The following is a 14,938-nucleotide window of genomic DNA, read 5'->3' on the forward strand; positions in this document are numbered from 1 at the left end:
CTACTTTGTACTTCCACTCCTCTACATTTATTTGATAGCTTAAGTAGTTACTATGCAAATTACATGCTGCATCAGAGCCAAAATAGCGCATTTATAAATTAATCAAATAATTGTAAATACTGTGTATACAGTAGAATGATATATTGTTACTGTATAAAGTATAATGATATATTGTTACTGTATAAAGTATAATGATAGATTGTTACTATATAAAGTATAATGATTTGTTACTATATAAAGTATAATGATAGATTGTTACTATATAAGGTATGATAGAGTATTATACTGTGTATGTACAGTATATTGATATATTATAATTCACAATAATTATACATAAAAAGTACTTTATTTTTTATATATACTGTACTTCCACACCTCCTCGTACCGCACATCACAAGCTGGTATCGGGGCTCGTGTGGTCTCCAGTCAGGACGGACTACTTTACGTTACGTCAGAACAGGAGATGCAGGAGAGGCGGGTTTCATTTAAAAGGGGCTGTCTTAAATCCCTGATAACCATTCAAAACCGGCAGAGGGAAAGAAAAAACCAAAAAAAACCTTCCCGTGTCCATCACTTCACGGAGCCAGCAGCCATTCAACACTAGTTGCCCACCAACTACCAACTACCAGAAAGCTCAAAGATGGCTCCTGTCTCCATCAAGACTGTTTTAATCAGTGAAAGTGTGGACCCTCGGTGCAAGACGATTCTGGAGGAAAATGGCATCCGAGTGACGGAGAAGCAGAACATGAAGAAGGATGAATTAATCGGGGAGATAAAAGTAAGCGTGGCTCTCTCCCGTGTTACATGATTACCTTCACGTGCACCGGCTGTCGTTTCTTGTTTCTACGCAACCGTTTTTTCCCATCACGTTAAAAAGTTTAGTCGCTTTAAGCTAGCATCTTTTTCTTAAAAGCTCGTGTTTTTGACCGAGAAAGCAGCACCTGTGGTTATTCTCATTTAAAGTTTAATACCAGGTGTGTGCTCCTTCATGTTGGACTAACGTTACCACGAGCCTGGCACGTTGTGTTTACCGGGAAAAGGTGTGTGTGTGTGTGTGTGTGTGTGTGAGGTTTGATTGTTAAGCTAGTACCGCCCCACGGGAGGATGATGCAACTCATCCCTCAGTTTGCCGGTTTTCCCATCATCACTTTCTCTCACCGCCACATGCTGCAGATCATCTGAGGCTTTTATCTGCTCGTTACCGCAGAGGATGTGCATGCGACAGAAACACAGATTTGCCTTTGTTTAGATTAGATTTGTCAGATAAGAAACAATACAACTGGTCCCATATAAAGTGAATGGAAGTGCTCTGCAGGCAAGTCAGGGTTGCACCAGTCATTGTTAGACACTGAGCTGAGGGCCCCTTTTCAACCACTGCAGCCCATTTGTAACTGTACATTTTGTTCTACTTTATAGCTCTACTCCACCATACTTTAGAGGCAAATATTGTACATCTCTTTGATAAATCCACTCTATTTATTTTGCAGATCCAGATTGATAATACAAACCAGGGCTCGAGGGTCATCGTGACTTAACATTTTCATTGGTCAGACTGGTGCCCCTGACATTCAGCAGGTCAAATAGGCTCAACTTGTTGTGTAGACTGCTGCCTTTGAACAACAATTGTATTTGTTTGCAATCATTTACATAATTTTATAAAATGTTATCATTGGATGCACCTAACTCATGTGCCGGTGCACCCTAAAAAGTGAGTCTAGTGCTCTGCAAAATATCATCAGCAAATTAATTACGGTGTAAAATTATAGGTTAAGATGAAACTTTATTGATCTCCGACGGGATATTAACAAGCTACCCAGCAGATGAAGTATGTATTTGTTTTTAAACATTTTATTTAACCCTAATTTTACCTGGAATATTCCCATTGAAATTCAAAATCTTTTACAAGGCAGTCCTGGCTTAGACAGCAGCATAAAAAGTTTCAAATGAAATGGATTTAAAACAAACAACATCAAACAACAAACAACAAACTTAACTTAACAAGCAGCATATTACATCAAGACAATGAATTTACCAGTGTTCTCTAACAGGCTTTGTGTATCAGTGGTCAAATAGTCCTTAATCTTGTTTTTATTATCTTCCATACTTATCAGATAATCAAGTTTCTGAAGGATTTCCGCTGACCAAAGGTTGCAGCTACTGACAGTTTTAGGAGTCAGTTAAGAATGCACTTACGGAGGCAATTTGTACAGTATTGCCATATCAAGAAAAATGTACCAGTGTACATATGAAGTAATTGGCTTCGACTTACCAGCTGCAACATTAAAGTGATGTACACATCAATGCATCGATGGTTATAGTAATCCTATAATATAGAGTATATACTATTATTTTAATGCTCATATTATCGAACTTATACCTATGTTAAATTTGGAATGCAGCAGAGTATTTCTACACTCTGGCATTACTACTTTTATTTAAACAGTTGGAGTATTTCTTCCACCTCTGGAAACCACACAGTACTACCTGCTCTAATGTCTGTGTGTCAGTCACGGTGCTTTCTCACCTGTAGTTTGGTTCATTTGGTCTGGACAAAGAAAACTTTACACACTGGGTGCCTTTTTAGTTCTGATTCGGTTCATGTTCACACTGACTTTACAAGTGAACCAAGAGGAGTAAACATGAAGTCATATTGACCTCACTGGAAAACTTTGATTACTGTCTTTATAAGTATGTTTTTATTCTGCATTCAGACCTCATGTAGGCTTTTATAAATGTTAACAACGGACAGGAAACGGGGTAATAATAGGCCTTTTGTACAATAATAACTTAGTATAGTAAGTGTGTTTTTTGCTGTTTAATCACTTTTTACCGTTTATTCCCTTTCACTTTCTGATAATATGCTGGAACTTCTCCACACTCTGATGCATATACATATTATTAGTATGGTTAAACTATCTTGTATGAATAGCCTTTTATAAGGCGACACACATCAGGAGACAGCTTTGTTAACAGTTCGTGATCAGCTGTAGATAAGCTATTGAATTTATGCTGAAATCATATCTGCTATTACAAAGGCCATTGGGTTAGTCCGTCTGCTTTCACAACAAAATCCACTGAGAAGAGGACCAACACCATCCTTTTCAGGTAGATTTGGTTCGGTTGTTCATGCTACAATAGAGTTGAGAGCTTTCTCATCGGCCCAAACGGACCACAGTTATTTTGAACTGCACCAAACTGGTAAGGCGTGACAACACGCTTGCCTTAACATGTCTTACATGAGTAGACACACATTTAGTTCACGTACACTTCTACTAAAACAATCAAAGTTTCAAAACTACATTTTTGACAATATTCTCCTCTAGAAGACTCAAAATGAGGTAATAATTGTTTTAGACTGTTATTATGTCAGTTTCGATTTTGCTGTCGTGGTAAAAATTCCTAAAACTTCGCATTAAATTGGGGCCACTGGGCAGTTTGTCAGGTTTGCAATCTATCCTCGAGTAGGTTACCAACAAACCATTATGAGATAATCTGTATGCTTTTCTCTCCATCCTAGAACTACGATGGCCTTGTGGTTCGATCTGCAACGAAGGTAACGGCTGATGTCATCAATGCAGCTGACAATCTCAAAATCATCGGGAGAGCTGGGACTGGTGTGGACAATGTGGACGTTGATGCTGCCACCAAAAAGGGTATTATTGTCATGAAGTAAGTGTCCAGTGTTTGCACAGATTTTTGTTTCAATATAACGTACTGTCCATTAACTGTGAACCTTTTTCTCCAGCACTCCAAGCGGTAACACGATCAGTGCTGCTGAGCTGACTTGTGCCCTGCTGATGAGCCTCTCAAGGCAAGACGAGTCATGTTTTTATGAGCAATTGTGAACACGCTCAGTCTTTTTTTAATGTACTGAAGTAGTGTGAGTGAAATCATTTTATCATTCGGTTTTCAGAAATGTGCCTCAAGCTGCAATGTCGATGAAGCAAGGCAACTGGGATCGCAAGAAGGTGAGCAGAGAGTTTAGTTTGCCCCAGTGTGCCGTTTGAGCGACTGTGTTTGCAGTGGGCACACAAAGCCATTACTGTTGCATGGTTGGCTCCATTGTCCAGCTGGTCTTCACTAATCAGAGATGACACGTGGATCTGTTCAGTTTTTGGGTCATTGTTTATTTTCTAATTTTACAGTTCATGGGTGCAGAGCTGTATGGAAAGGTACTCGGAATAGTTGGACTTGGAAGAATAGGAAAGGAAGTCGCCTCCAGAATGCAGTCGTTTGGCATGAGGGTAAGTAATGAGATTTGTGCTCAAAGAGGTGATCAAAGAGCATAATAACTGAAATTTGTATTACTTTACTTTAGTTACTTTACAGATTCAGTTTATTAGGCCTCTATTGGTGATGTGTAACTGAGTGATCTTCAAACTTTGTGTGCCAGAGGCAAAGGATGAGCCAAAATGTCAAGGCACACCTGTATTCATATCCATGCAAAATAGCCTCTTTAACAATATAATCTAATCACTGTGTTTGTTTTTATCTACTAAATGCCAAATACAATTTGCCAAACAATATTTATCAACAAAATGATTCAATAATTCATCTGAAACTTTGTAAAATTAAATAAATGCAGCAACACACGTGTTTAAACCAGACAGTCACAAAAATAAAAATGCTGCACACAAGAAAGTGATCGGGGCCTTTGATGTGTCACACTATAATAATTCCCTACACCTGAGTTTCCCTTGAAGGTTTTTAAAGGATTTTTTCCGTATAGAATTTCCTCTGTATTGGTAAATGAATGATACAAACTACTGATAGAGTAAATTAAAACTCATTCATTACTTCTTGTATAGTGCAATATTAATGTATAGTTGTAACAAAATCCCATGGCACACCTGGACTTGCAGTGTGCCTCGGCATACCATCTGGGAATCAGTGGTGTAACCAATCAGATAATGATGTGGCGAGCTACCTCACAGCCAAACTAGCACATTTTTAACTAATTTATTTTATAGGTAATCAAGCAGAAAACAACGCCTATTACAATAATCAAAGGAAATGCTGAATATCTGATTCGACGGCCAGGCTCTGTTTCTACAGCAAATCAATTAACGATGAAACAAACATGGAAAGATATAAGAGGTTTTTCTTATCTTACGCTTTTCAGACTATCGGCTACGATCCGATCACTCCACCTGAGGTGGCTTCCAGCTGGGGGGTGGAGCCGATGTCTCTGGAGCAGCTTTGGCCCCAGTGTGACTATATCACTGTCCACACCCCTCTAATGCCCTCTACTGTCGGTGAGTTTTACCGAGTTTCTCATGAGTAACTAGTCATCATAAATTGTACGTTAAAATAATGGAATTTCTTTTTCAATCCCTTTTTTTGCCGTAGGTCTGCTTAATGATGAAACATTTGCAAAATGCAAGAAAGGAGTAAAGGTCGTGAACTGCGCACGAGGGGGAATCATCGACGAGGCTGCTCTCCTCAGAGCTCTGGAGTCCGGACAGTGTGGAGGAGCAGGGCTCGACGTCTTTGTTGAGGCAAGACTAGTGGAGCATTACCTTACACAAATAATCTGTCTTTTGAATCAGATTGTGTCTTTAATTACGTATCTGTCTAATACGAGAGGCTGTAGCCTATATTTTATTTACTTTGTGTTTATGTTTGGCTGTAGGAGCCTCCTAAGTTCCGACCATTGATCGACCATCCTAACGTGATCAGCTGTCCTCACCTGGGAGCCAGCACAAAGGAGGCTCAGGCTCGTTGTGGGGAGGACATTGCTCTGCAGATTGTCGACATGGTGAAGGGCAACAAGCTGGTTGGAGCGGTAAGTTCTGTTCAGTGTTCTTATGGCTTTCTAAACAAATAACTGTTGAGCATTCCTCCTTATGATCTTATGATTAAATGAAACAATCCAGTTGTCACATTTGTTTGCACCATGTCTTCTCCATTTTGTAGGTAAACGCACAGGTTTTGGCGAGCACATTCTCTCAGGAGTCTCACCAACTGATCAAACTCGGAGAAGCGGTCGGTTCTGTGTTGCAGTCATGCACTACTTCAAAGAGACCAATCAACCATGTTCAAATCACTACTCAAGGTAAAACTACTGGTCAAACCTGTTTGTGTAACCAGGGACCTGAAGAGGGGGATCATATCAGGGGAAGATGATATTGTAATGGTGGGTTTTAGCTCCCTCTGGTGGTGTGACTTGAAACGAGCACTGTTTAATAGAAGCCATGAAGTTGTACACAAGCTGCTGTATTTAATTATTAAGACACACTTCCTAGGTTTTATTTAATGTCATGATGGTTGTCTGTGTACAGGTCCTGTGTCTGCTCTATGGCATGCAGCACTGCTCCAGTAAATAAAAACAAAATTGAATTATAAAAGAGAGACATTCTAAAATCAGCAGTTTTGCTTTGAAATGTCTCACTTCCTGTTCTGTTTCCTTCAAACCAGGGGATTGCATGAAGTCCTCCGCTGCTTACATGACCTCATCAGTACTGGTCGGACTGCTGAATCGTGATTCCGGCTGTTGCCCGAACCTGATCAATGTACTGAGCCTCGCCAAGGAGTCTGGAATCACGGTACAGCATCAACTCATATACGTATAACTCATACGGCACATAACAACTATGAGTGTGTCTCTTTTGGAAAATAATCTTTTCACACACTGACTCCTCAGGTTAACCAGACCCACTGGGCATCTGACGGTGCAGCCAGTGGAGTGTGTAAGGTGGAGATCGAGGCCAGTGGCTGCCGCTACAAAGCCAGTGGTTCATTTCAGGGTGCCGTTCCGGTCCTGCTGGAGCTGAGTGACAGTGTGTTCAGACAGCCGGTGTCTCTCACTGGAAACCTGCTGTTCTTCAAGGCCTCCGCAAACCCTCAGCTCCTGTCTTCAGTGGCTGGTAAGAAGCTTGTTAGAAAAAGCCATAACTGATGGTTACAACTAGTGTGTTTCTGAATGGATCAGCACGATCAAACATGCAAAACCTCTTTCAAGCCTCAAAATTTTACATAGATAAAGTAGCAAAAATCCATCACACAGTGTGTCAAAGACCAAATTTGGCACTAACCAAAGTGTCGATAGACCTTTTTTTAGGAGTTTGTAATTTAGTTAAATTGTTAGATCCATCTCCCGTTCTTTTCCAGGAGTTTGAGACAAAGTTGGCAAATTGAAACAGATCAAAATTCAACCATTATTATATCTTATCATCCATACACCAGACTATTTGTTAAACCACTAAATGGAAAATTGATACTGTAGGAAGAATACCTGTTCTCAACTATGGAATTTGGCTTCTAGACCAATACTTTTGTTTAATATGCATGTATGTCCTTACGTTTGGCATATATGTTCGGTATGTTTTTCAAACGTATTTTCTTGAAACTTGAATAAAAGTCTACTTATTCATATTCAGCCTCCTCAATGTTTGAATACAGCTTCAGTGAAGCAGTGGAACCGGCAGATGTGATGTTGTCATGTTGATATTGATGACTTTTAAGCATCTGAAGGGGACATGTAGGCAGGGAATGAAACTACCATCTGCCAAATGCAGGCTACATGTTGTCAGGTGGCAAGTTAAAACTTCAGGTCACCTGCTTTCATGGAAAATGTGTTTTTCTTGTTAAGTTGTTTATTGTTTAAAGCAATTCTTGATAATTCAGGGATCAAGATTACATAGTGACATGATATTTTATATATTCCTGCAGTCCGGTAGTGAATCAGTCTAAATGATTCTATATACTTCAGGAGTGGCAGACTAAAAAATTGAGTAGCTTGTGGAAAAGTTTAGTGACTGGCCAAAAATGTAATTCAGACCCTGTTTATAGGTGACAATCATGGCACAAGTTGGTAATGGTGAGAGAAATTTTGCAGCAACTGTTGGTCAAAATAAAGCATGCATTCTGTCACCAAGGCAAGAGCTGTAGCTTTTTTTTGTGGCTTTACATTTGGCTGAAAGTTGGTATTGAGTTAAGCCTTTGTCTAAAATCACACCTATTTTCTCTCTTCGATTGTTCTCTGTTCAGGACTGCTGACCACAGAGGGAGTGGAGATTGAGTCTTTCAGTGCTCCCGCGGACCGCTCTGGAGACCTGTGGTATTGTGTGGGGTTGTCCTCTCCCCTGCGTGACCTCAGTGCCTTGAAGCCTTTGGTTAAGGAGGCAGCACAGCTCACCATTTAAAGAACAGCAGCTGCCAGCTTATCTAAAAAAACATTCTCCAAGAGTGTCTAACATAATCGAGCTGTCTTGGTCCTTAGTGTTTACAACTAACCACACGTTTAGAAGTTGAACCCTTGCAGCTTCAGACTTTTGATAAAGATAAAGCCTTTTGATAACATTCCAGTGTTTAGATGCTTTACATGCACTTTGTTGAAGTAAAACTGAATGAAACGTTTCATTGTTGTATGCTGTTCAGTTTGTTTGACCCTTTTTACAGTGGAGATGTAAAATAAAATACACTTACTAAAAACACTTTAAGAACAAGCATTTTATTTCACTAAATTTACCCTCTCCATCAGGGTTTGGTCAGTTACTGAATACAAATTACATGGAATTTTTTGTAATTAATCCATTGGGTTACAAAAATGTGTAATCTGTCTTGATTACTTTTGAGTTACCTCAAAATCAAATGTTGCAAATATTGCATTTTGTACTTTAAGTTCCACAGATATTATTTTTCAAGATGCGGGATGCAGTTTAAAAAAAGAAAATGTGCCATATACAAGATGTAGCCAAAAATGTTATCAAGTGATCCATTACAATGTAACTATAATCCAATTAGACATTTTCTTCTGGTCTGATTATAGTTAATTATTGTTTGTAATCAGATTATGTAATCTGGTATTACACAACCTTGTCTCCAATAAAACTACACAACAGCATGAATAACTAGGATGTAATCCAACATAGACCACCAACATCAACAATTTGCAAAGTACTGCGTACACATGTGACCTTCTGAGATCGGTCATGCTTCAGTTTGAATGTTCTTTGACATTACAATACATTTTACTGATACTTAAATCCAGTTTCCACTGTGTGACTTTAAGGGATTAAGTTAAGAAGCTCACGATTTGTTTCGGGGCACTTGGAAAACTTGAAAAAGAGAACTTCAAAACCAGAAAAGAATATAATGTATTGGAAAGAAATGTGTTAAAAGGCCTTTAGCCAATTATAATGGCTTAATCATTAAAAGGCCAGACATTATAAAGGCCCTGCTTACAATGTGAACAATAGGTACATTGTATCATACACTGTTCACCTTGTTAATGATTTAGCCACTAATAAACTGAGCATGATCATTGGTACATGCTAAAGGCCTATAAAAATAATTGTGTAACATAGGGCTATACCGTTCCTATAAATACATGACTAACCAATTGCGTATCAATACCAAAATATAAATGGATGAGCTAAGATATATACCTGACCAAATTAATGAGCATAAAAAAATCATGTGGAAATTAAAGGTGCAATATGTAAGAATTGGCCGCATGTCAAATGCGGTTATCACTGGAGAAACTGCTAACTGTTGCTAACTAGCTGTCGTTAGCTAGTTAGCTCATTTTTTTAGTAATCAAAGCTAAATCTTCAGCTTTTTTTTGGCATTAATTGGCAGAAATGGGCTTCCATAGATTTTTTAAATTATTAATAGTATTTCAAGACTTTTCCCCTCCTGTGTGCAGAGCAGCTCTTGCAGTCATATCTCTCAGATCTTGCGCAGGAATGAATATTGTGCGCTGTGCTTGTTAATCCTTGTTAGGATTAGGTAAAGCCTTGGCCACACTGGAGCCGGGTTCAAAATGCCATGGCAACGACAAGAATGGAGGGGAGGGGAGAAAACATGAATGGAGAACAGCACGATGGCTCCTTCTTCTTCCTCTCCTCCTTGAGCTGCAGTATTCAGATTTGTATCCTGTGTGAGGGATGCTCCTCCGCCTGCTGGCTTCACTAATGCGCCGTCAGTCAACGCGTCACGAGACTTGAAGTGGACGGCTGGGTGGTTATATTTAGACTCTGGGAAGGAAAATAGCGGCGATTCCTCTTGAATGAGTTGGCTTGGTTTTGTCGAGGACTTGCTATAGTGGAGAGGAGAAGAGGACGAGGAGGAGGAGGAGGGGTGGCCGCTGCTGCGCACAAATACCAAAATAGGACAGGACTGCCTGCGACCGTCCTGCGTGAGCTAAATTGAGGCTCATGTGTTTTGAAGAGAGGACAGTGTGGATTGTCGATCAGCACGAGGCATTCATGGACATAGGATGAGAGGTAAGGCTGAATAATAAAGGACCATTTGCGTAATAATCCAATTAATAATACATGTGACTGTGACAGCACGATTTTGCTGCAGCCGAATGCGTAATTGGACATGTCCCCACGCCTTTTTTTTTTTTTTTTTTCTCCTCCAGACACCATGACACACAAGCAAGAAATCTACACACACGACTTCTGTGATGGTGACCACGCAGCGGAGCTCCTGGATGCTCTCCGGCGCTTCTACATCAGCGGCCTGTTCACCGACGTGTCCCTGCAATGTGGCGACTCCGGACAGGTGTTCCGCTGCCACAAGGCGCTGCTGTCGGCCCGCAGCTCCTATTTCCAAGTCATGTTTACAGCTGACATGAGGGAGAGGTCCAACAGCGTGATCAAGCTGAAGGGGGTGGACTGCGGGGTCCTGGGCGCCCTGGTGAACTATGTGTACACAGCTCAGGTGTGCATCACTGAGAGCAATGTGCAGAGTTTATTAGAGGCTGCGGATCTCCTCCAGTTTGTTTCTGTCAAGCAGGCATGTGAGGAGTTTCTCATCCGCCTGCTGGATGTGGATAACTGCCTCGGGATGCACGCCTTTGCCCAGCTGCACCTGTGTCCAGGTCTGGAGAGGGAGGCCCGCAGGGTGATGCTGACCAGGTTCACAGAGATCCTTCAGCAGGAGGAGTTCCTGGAGCTGGATCAGGAGAGGATGGGAGCTCTTTTGGCTGTGAGCCTCTCTGTGCAGAGGGACGAAGTGTTGATAGAAGCCGTGGTTAAATGGGTAACACATGACTCGGATAATCGTGTTCAGCATGCTGCAGACTTGCTGCGATCCATCCATTTAGACCTGGATGAGAGTTACTTCAAGGCTAGTTTCGAGGTGCACAGACAATGCTTAGTGAACAGTGAGGGGAAGTTTAAATCTCTGATCCTTAAGGCGTTAAGGTCTAATGGCAAGGAGATGCCTGTGAGCAGAAAAATGTCCTCCAGCATGTATGTCATTGGAGGATACTACTGGCACCCTCTGTGTGAAGTCCACATCTGGGATCCTGTCAGCAACACCTGGGTGCAGGGGAAAGACATGCCTGATCCTGCCAGAGAGAGCTACAGCGTCAGTTTACTGGGAGCAAACATCTATGTGACCGGTGGTTACAGGACAAACACAGTCGAGGCTCTGGACACGGTGTCAGTGTATAACTGTGACTATGATGAATGGACCGAGGGCTGCCCCATGATCACAGCTAGATACTATCACTGCTCCGTGGCTCTGCATGGGTGTATTTATGCCATCGGAGGCTACAGAGGAGGAGCTCCAGAGCAGGAGACAGAGTTTTATGATCCTTTGAAAAAGAAGTGGTTCCCTGTGGCCAAAATGATACAAGGTAGACAGAATAATAATAATAATAATAATACTTTAGTGCACAATAATAAGTGCACAAGTCAAAACCCATCCATACATAGTACCTACAGACAAACACGCAAACCGACATACATTCAGATACAAACACATACATGATGCAAACTCCGATATGAAGTGATGTCCTTAATGTTTATGTTGAGAAAAAAGTCTCACTACAGGAGACTTTCTGGAGCTTTCAATTATGTTACACCCAAGTCCACCCAAAAAATGGAAAGTCTAGTGGAGTTTTTTAGTCCACAAAACCTTTCTGGAGCTTCACAGAAAAACAGCATTGCAGCATTCTCCTAACTTGTTGGGACTTGTTTGAAGATTTAAAAAAACATCTGTTTCAGTTGTTTAGGAGAATGCTGAAACACTGTTTTGCCATGAAGCTCCAGAAATGTCTTGTGGACTGAATAGATAATGACTGAATTTTCAGTTTTGGGTGACCTTACCCTTTAAGGACTAAGCGCTTGTTCTCAAACGTCCATCTGCTGATAAAGATCATATGATTTAATGGAAAGCTCCCAAACAGCTTCTAAAAGCAACTTGTGGTTTTTTCTAAGATCAAGAATGGACTATGAACCTCAACTGTGTCTGCAGAGAACCTGCCTCTGTCTGTATTTACATCATATTTTGCTGTGATCAGGACATTTCTGGGTGTCCATGATTCTGGAGAAAGATAGTTGATTGTTGAGTCTCATTTCCAGGTCCTCAAATACCGACACTTTTACCTGAGCAAAGCGTCCGTATTTGACGGCCCCAGAAATGAAACTCAACCATCAACTACTCTGTCTTTCACCTTTGAATGCTGTGTTTGCAAACAGCAACCAACTGACGAGCCCTGCACTGTATCCCTTTAAGACGAGGTCCACTTACTGGTCTTCGTTCTGAGCTCAGTGGTTGTGGAGTCAGCTCAGTTGTCATGACAGCTGGATCATGTCCAGAATGCAAATATTGTCGAAAACCCCTGAAAGAAACTGTGGGAAAGTACTCGAAATGGGTTAAAAACAATATTTATTATCTACAACTCAAAGCTGCACCAGTCAACATTTCATATTGACACAGGGTCACATGACCACTTGTATGTGAAAGCTCAGATCTATGGAGCATTTTAGCTCAGAATTTTAATATTTACAATATTAATGAGGTAATAATACAAAATCAGTCAATGAAGATCTTTCTCTTCAGATCAAACTTTCCTCCCCAAAACTACATAGTGCACCTTTAATGCTGAAATCCAGTGAACAAAAAGACTGGCAAATAAAAGCAACATGTCACAACCGGGATGTCACAAGTAACACAAGCAGTAAATGCAGGAAAAAAGACGGGAAAAATGCAAAGACAGGAAATCTAAAACAAAACATGACACACGAGGTGTGTCTCTTTAAACATAAAGCAGGAACTACTGTGTTTACAGCTTGCCGCTCTGCCACCATATGTTCAATGCAGGTGTAAATCATTATCGACATGAGTGACTGATCAAATGTTTACCTCTGTTTCCTTTAAAGGTGTAGGAAATGCCACAGCCTGTGTAATGGGAGATAAAATCTATGTGAGCGGAGGTCACTACGGGTACCGAGGAAACTGCACTTATGAGAAAATCCAAGTCTACAGGCCAGATGTCAACGAGTGGAGCATCATCACAATGACTCCCCACCCAGGTATAAGACAAAGAAGAAGAGGTAGGAATAAGAATATGCTGAACGTGCTGGATTATAATTTGAAATCCTGTTTTCAGAGTACGGGCTGTGTTCTGTTTCTCTGGACAACATGCTGTATTTGGTGGGCGGACAGACGACCGTCGCCGACTGCTACAACATGGAGAGAGACGAATGGAGGCCTATATCAGTGTTGAAGGAGAGGAGGATGGAGTGTGGGGCTGTGGTAATAAACGGTTGCATTTATGTAGCAGGAGGATATTCCTACTCAAAGGGGACTTATCTGCAGAGCATTGAGAAATACGACCCTCAGCTGGACTCCTGGGAGATTGTGGGGACTCTGCCCAGCCCGGCCAGGTCCCACGGATGTGTTTGTGTTTTCACTGTTTAGTGTCTTATCACGAATGTTGTAATTTTGTGCCAAATAGATCAATTGGTGAACTGTGTTCTGTCAGAGAGAGCAAATGTCGCCATGTATTGGACTGAATAACTGCCTTTAGATAGCTAAGCCAAACTGTGAATATAATGAAGAACAAGCAATATCACTTTAAACTCAGGGGCTTCATTTGAGCAGTTTAGTTTATTCTGTTTTAAGAGATACAAGGGAAAGATGAGTATTATAAATTATTATTATTATATAGTATTATGAAAATTCACTTTAAATATACACAAAATCCACCTCAGACTATTTATGCAGTAGAGCGCTCCAAATAATGTGTAATCTTTTTTTTTTTTAACTGTACCAATAGGCTGCTACTTGATTAAATAAATCACTGCTCTGATGTTGTGATTTCTGCCTGAATGTCTCAGTGAAGCCCATGTAAGGTACATTGTATTAAAAAAGATTAATCACACCTTATGTAAACAGTTAAATTGAGATTTACAACTTTTCTTGTTATATATTGAGGTAAAGACTGTCAGCTTTAAAGTAAAGAGTTTAGACTTTATTGGTGTTGGCAAATTCCTTTGTAGAGTAACTTTCAACCAGGCCATTAAAAGGGCTTTACATTAGACTTACAATGCCATTAAGGCAATAGCAAAAGATGTTTAAGTATGACTGAAAAAGAATAAAAACAGATCATATAAATTAACTTAAAAAAAAAAATCTATCACAACATTTAAAAGGTGCAATATTTAAGATTGCTAGTGGAGGCCTACAAGCATCAACACTTGCCCAGTGCCTCGAGTTCCTAGTCTGGACCACTAGCGGCACGGTTAGCATGCCCAGTCCAGAATTGCAGATACATTTCAAGAATAGAAAAAAAGATATATAAAAAATAGTCATGATTTATTCCATCAAACTTTTTTGTTCTCGTAGAAAACACTTTAAATGTTATTCTGGTCCAAAGCTCCTGTGCTAGTGGTGTACACACTCCTCTTGTGCTACGAGCTCACAGTCTGGCCCACTAGATGCACGGCTCAGCGAGCTAACTAGTCAGTAGGATTCATGATGAGGATGTTGAGATTGTGAACTCTTATAAATACCTCGGCACCGTGTTTGACTCCCAGCTTAAGTTTAACTTCAATACTGAGTCAGTAGTCAGACGGTCCCAACAGAGAATCCACTTGTTGCGGAGGATCAGCTCCTTTGGCGTCTCAAAACCCATTCTGTGTTCTGTGTATCTGTCCTACATTGAGAGCCTCCTTACTTTTTCCTTCATCTGCTG

General features: G+C 40.6%; 2 protein-coding genes across 3 annotated transcripts; both read left to right on the forward strand.

Moving 5' to 3' along the window:
• The first annotated feature begins 521 nt into the window (after positions 1-521).
• phgdh (phosphoglycerate dehydrogenase) lies at positions 522-8,435 on the forward strand. 2 transcript variants are annotated; one of them, XM_084362703.1, is made up of 12 exons: positions 522-778; positions 3,518-3,669; positions 3,746-3,811; positions 3,914-3,968; positions 4,146-4,244; positions 5,123-5,255; positions 5,350-5,498; positions 5,633-5,785; positions 5,917-6,055; positions 6,418-6,545; positions 6,644-6,866; positions 7,990-8,435. In XM_084362703.1, the coding sequence occupies exons 1-12, from the start codon at positions 641-643 to the stop codon at positions 8,142-8,144; spliced, it is 1,590 nt and encodes a 529-aa protein (XP_084218829.1). In that variant the 5' UTR covers positions 522-640; the 3' UTR covers positions 8,145-8,435. The 2 variants fall into 2 exon arrangements, with proteins under 2 accessions (XP_084218829.1, XP_084218830.1); XM_084362704.1 differs by lacking the exon at positions 522-778 and adding an exon at positions 924-1,040.
• A 1,186-nt stretch (positions 8,436-9,621) lies between these two features.
• klhl23 (kelch-like family member 23) lies at positions 9,622-14,053 on the forward strand. The gene is made up of 4 exons (XM_084363093.1): positions 9,622-10,229; positions 10,370-11,593; positions 13,122-13,274; positions 13,352-14,053. Exons 1-4 carry the CDS (start codon positions 10,223-10,225, stop codon positions 13,660-13,662), a joined length of 1,695 nt encoding a protein of 564 aa, XP_084219219.1. The 5' UTR covers positions 9,622-10,222; the 3' UTR covers positions 13,663-14,053.
• The last annotated feature ends 885 nt before the right edge of the window (positions 14,054-14,938 follow it).

Source organism: Pagrus pagrus (assembly GCF_965226575.1).
Source record: "Pagrus pagrus genome assembly, chromosome: 9".
In the NCBI taxonomy this organism is placed as follows: Eukaryota; Metazoa; Chordata; class Actinopteri; order Spariformes; family Sparidae; genus Pagrus; species Pagrus pagrus.

What these genes read in the sequence shown, in the direction of transcription:
- klhl23 (XM_084363093.1), top strand. An exon ending in TGTGGCCAAAATGATACAAG is followed by an intron (nt 11,594 to 13,121) that starts GTAGACAGAATA and finishes TTTCCTTTAAAG; the next exon opens with GTGTAGGAAATGCCACAGCC. An exon ending in CACAATGACTCCCCACCCAG is followed by an intron (nt 13,275 to 13,351) that starts GTATAAGACAAA and finishes TCCTGTTTTCAG; the next exon opens with AGTACGGGCTGTGTTCTGTT.
- phgdh (XM_084362703.1), top strand. Translation starts at nt 641, where the DNA reads ATGGCTCCTGTCTCCATCAAGACTGTTTTAATCAGTGAAAGTGTGGAC. An exon ending in TCTAATGCCCTCTACTGTCG is followed by an intron (nt 5,256 to 5,349) that starts GTGAGTTTTACC and finishes TTTTTGCCGTAG; the next exon opens with GTCTGCTTAATGATGAAACA. An exon ending in GGCTCGACGTCTTTGTTGAG is followed by an intron (nt 5,499 to 5,632) that starts GCAAGACTAGTG and finishes GTTTGGCTGTAG; the next exon opens with GAGCCTCCTAAGTTCCGACC.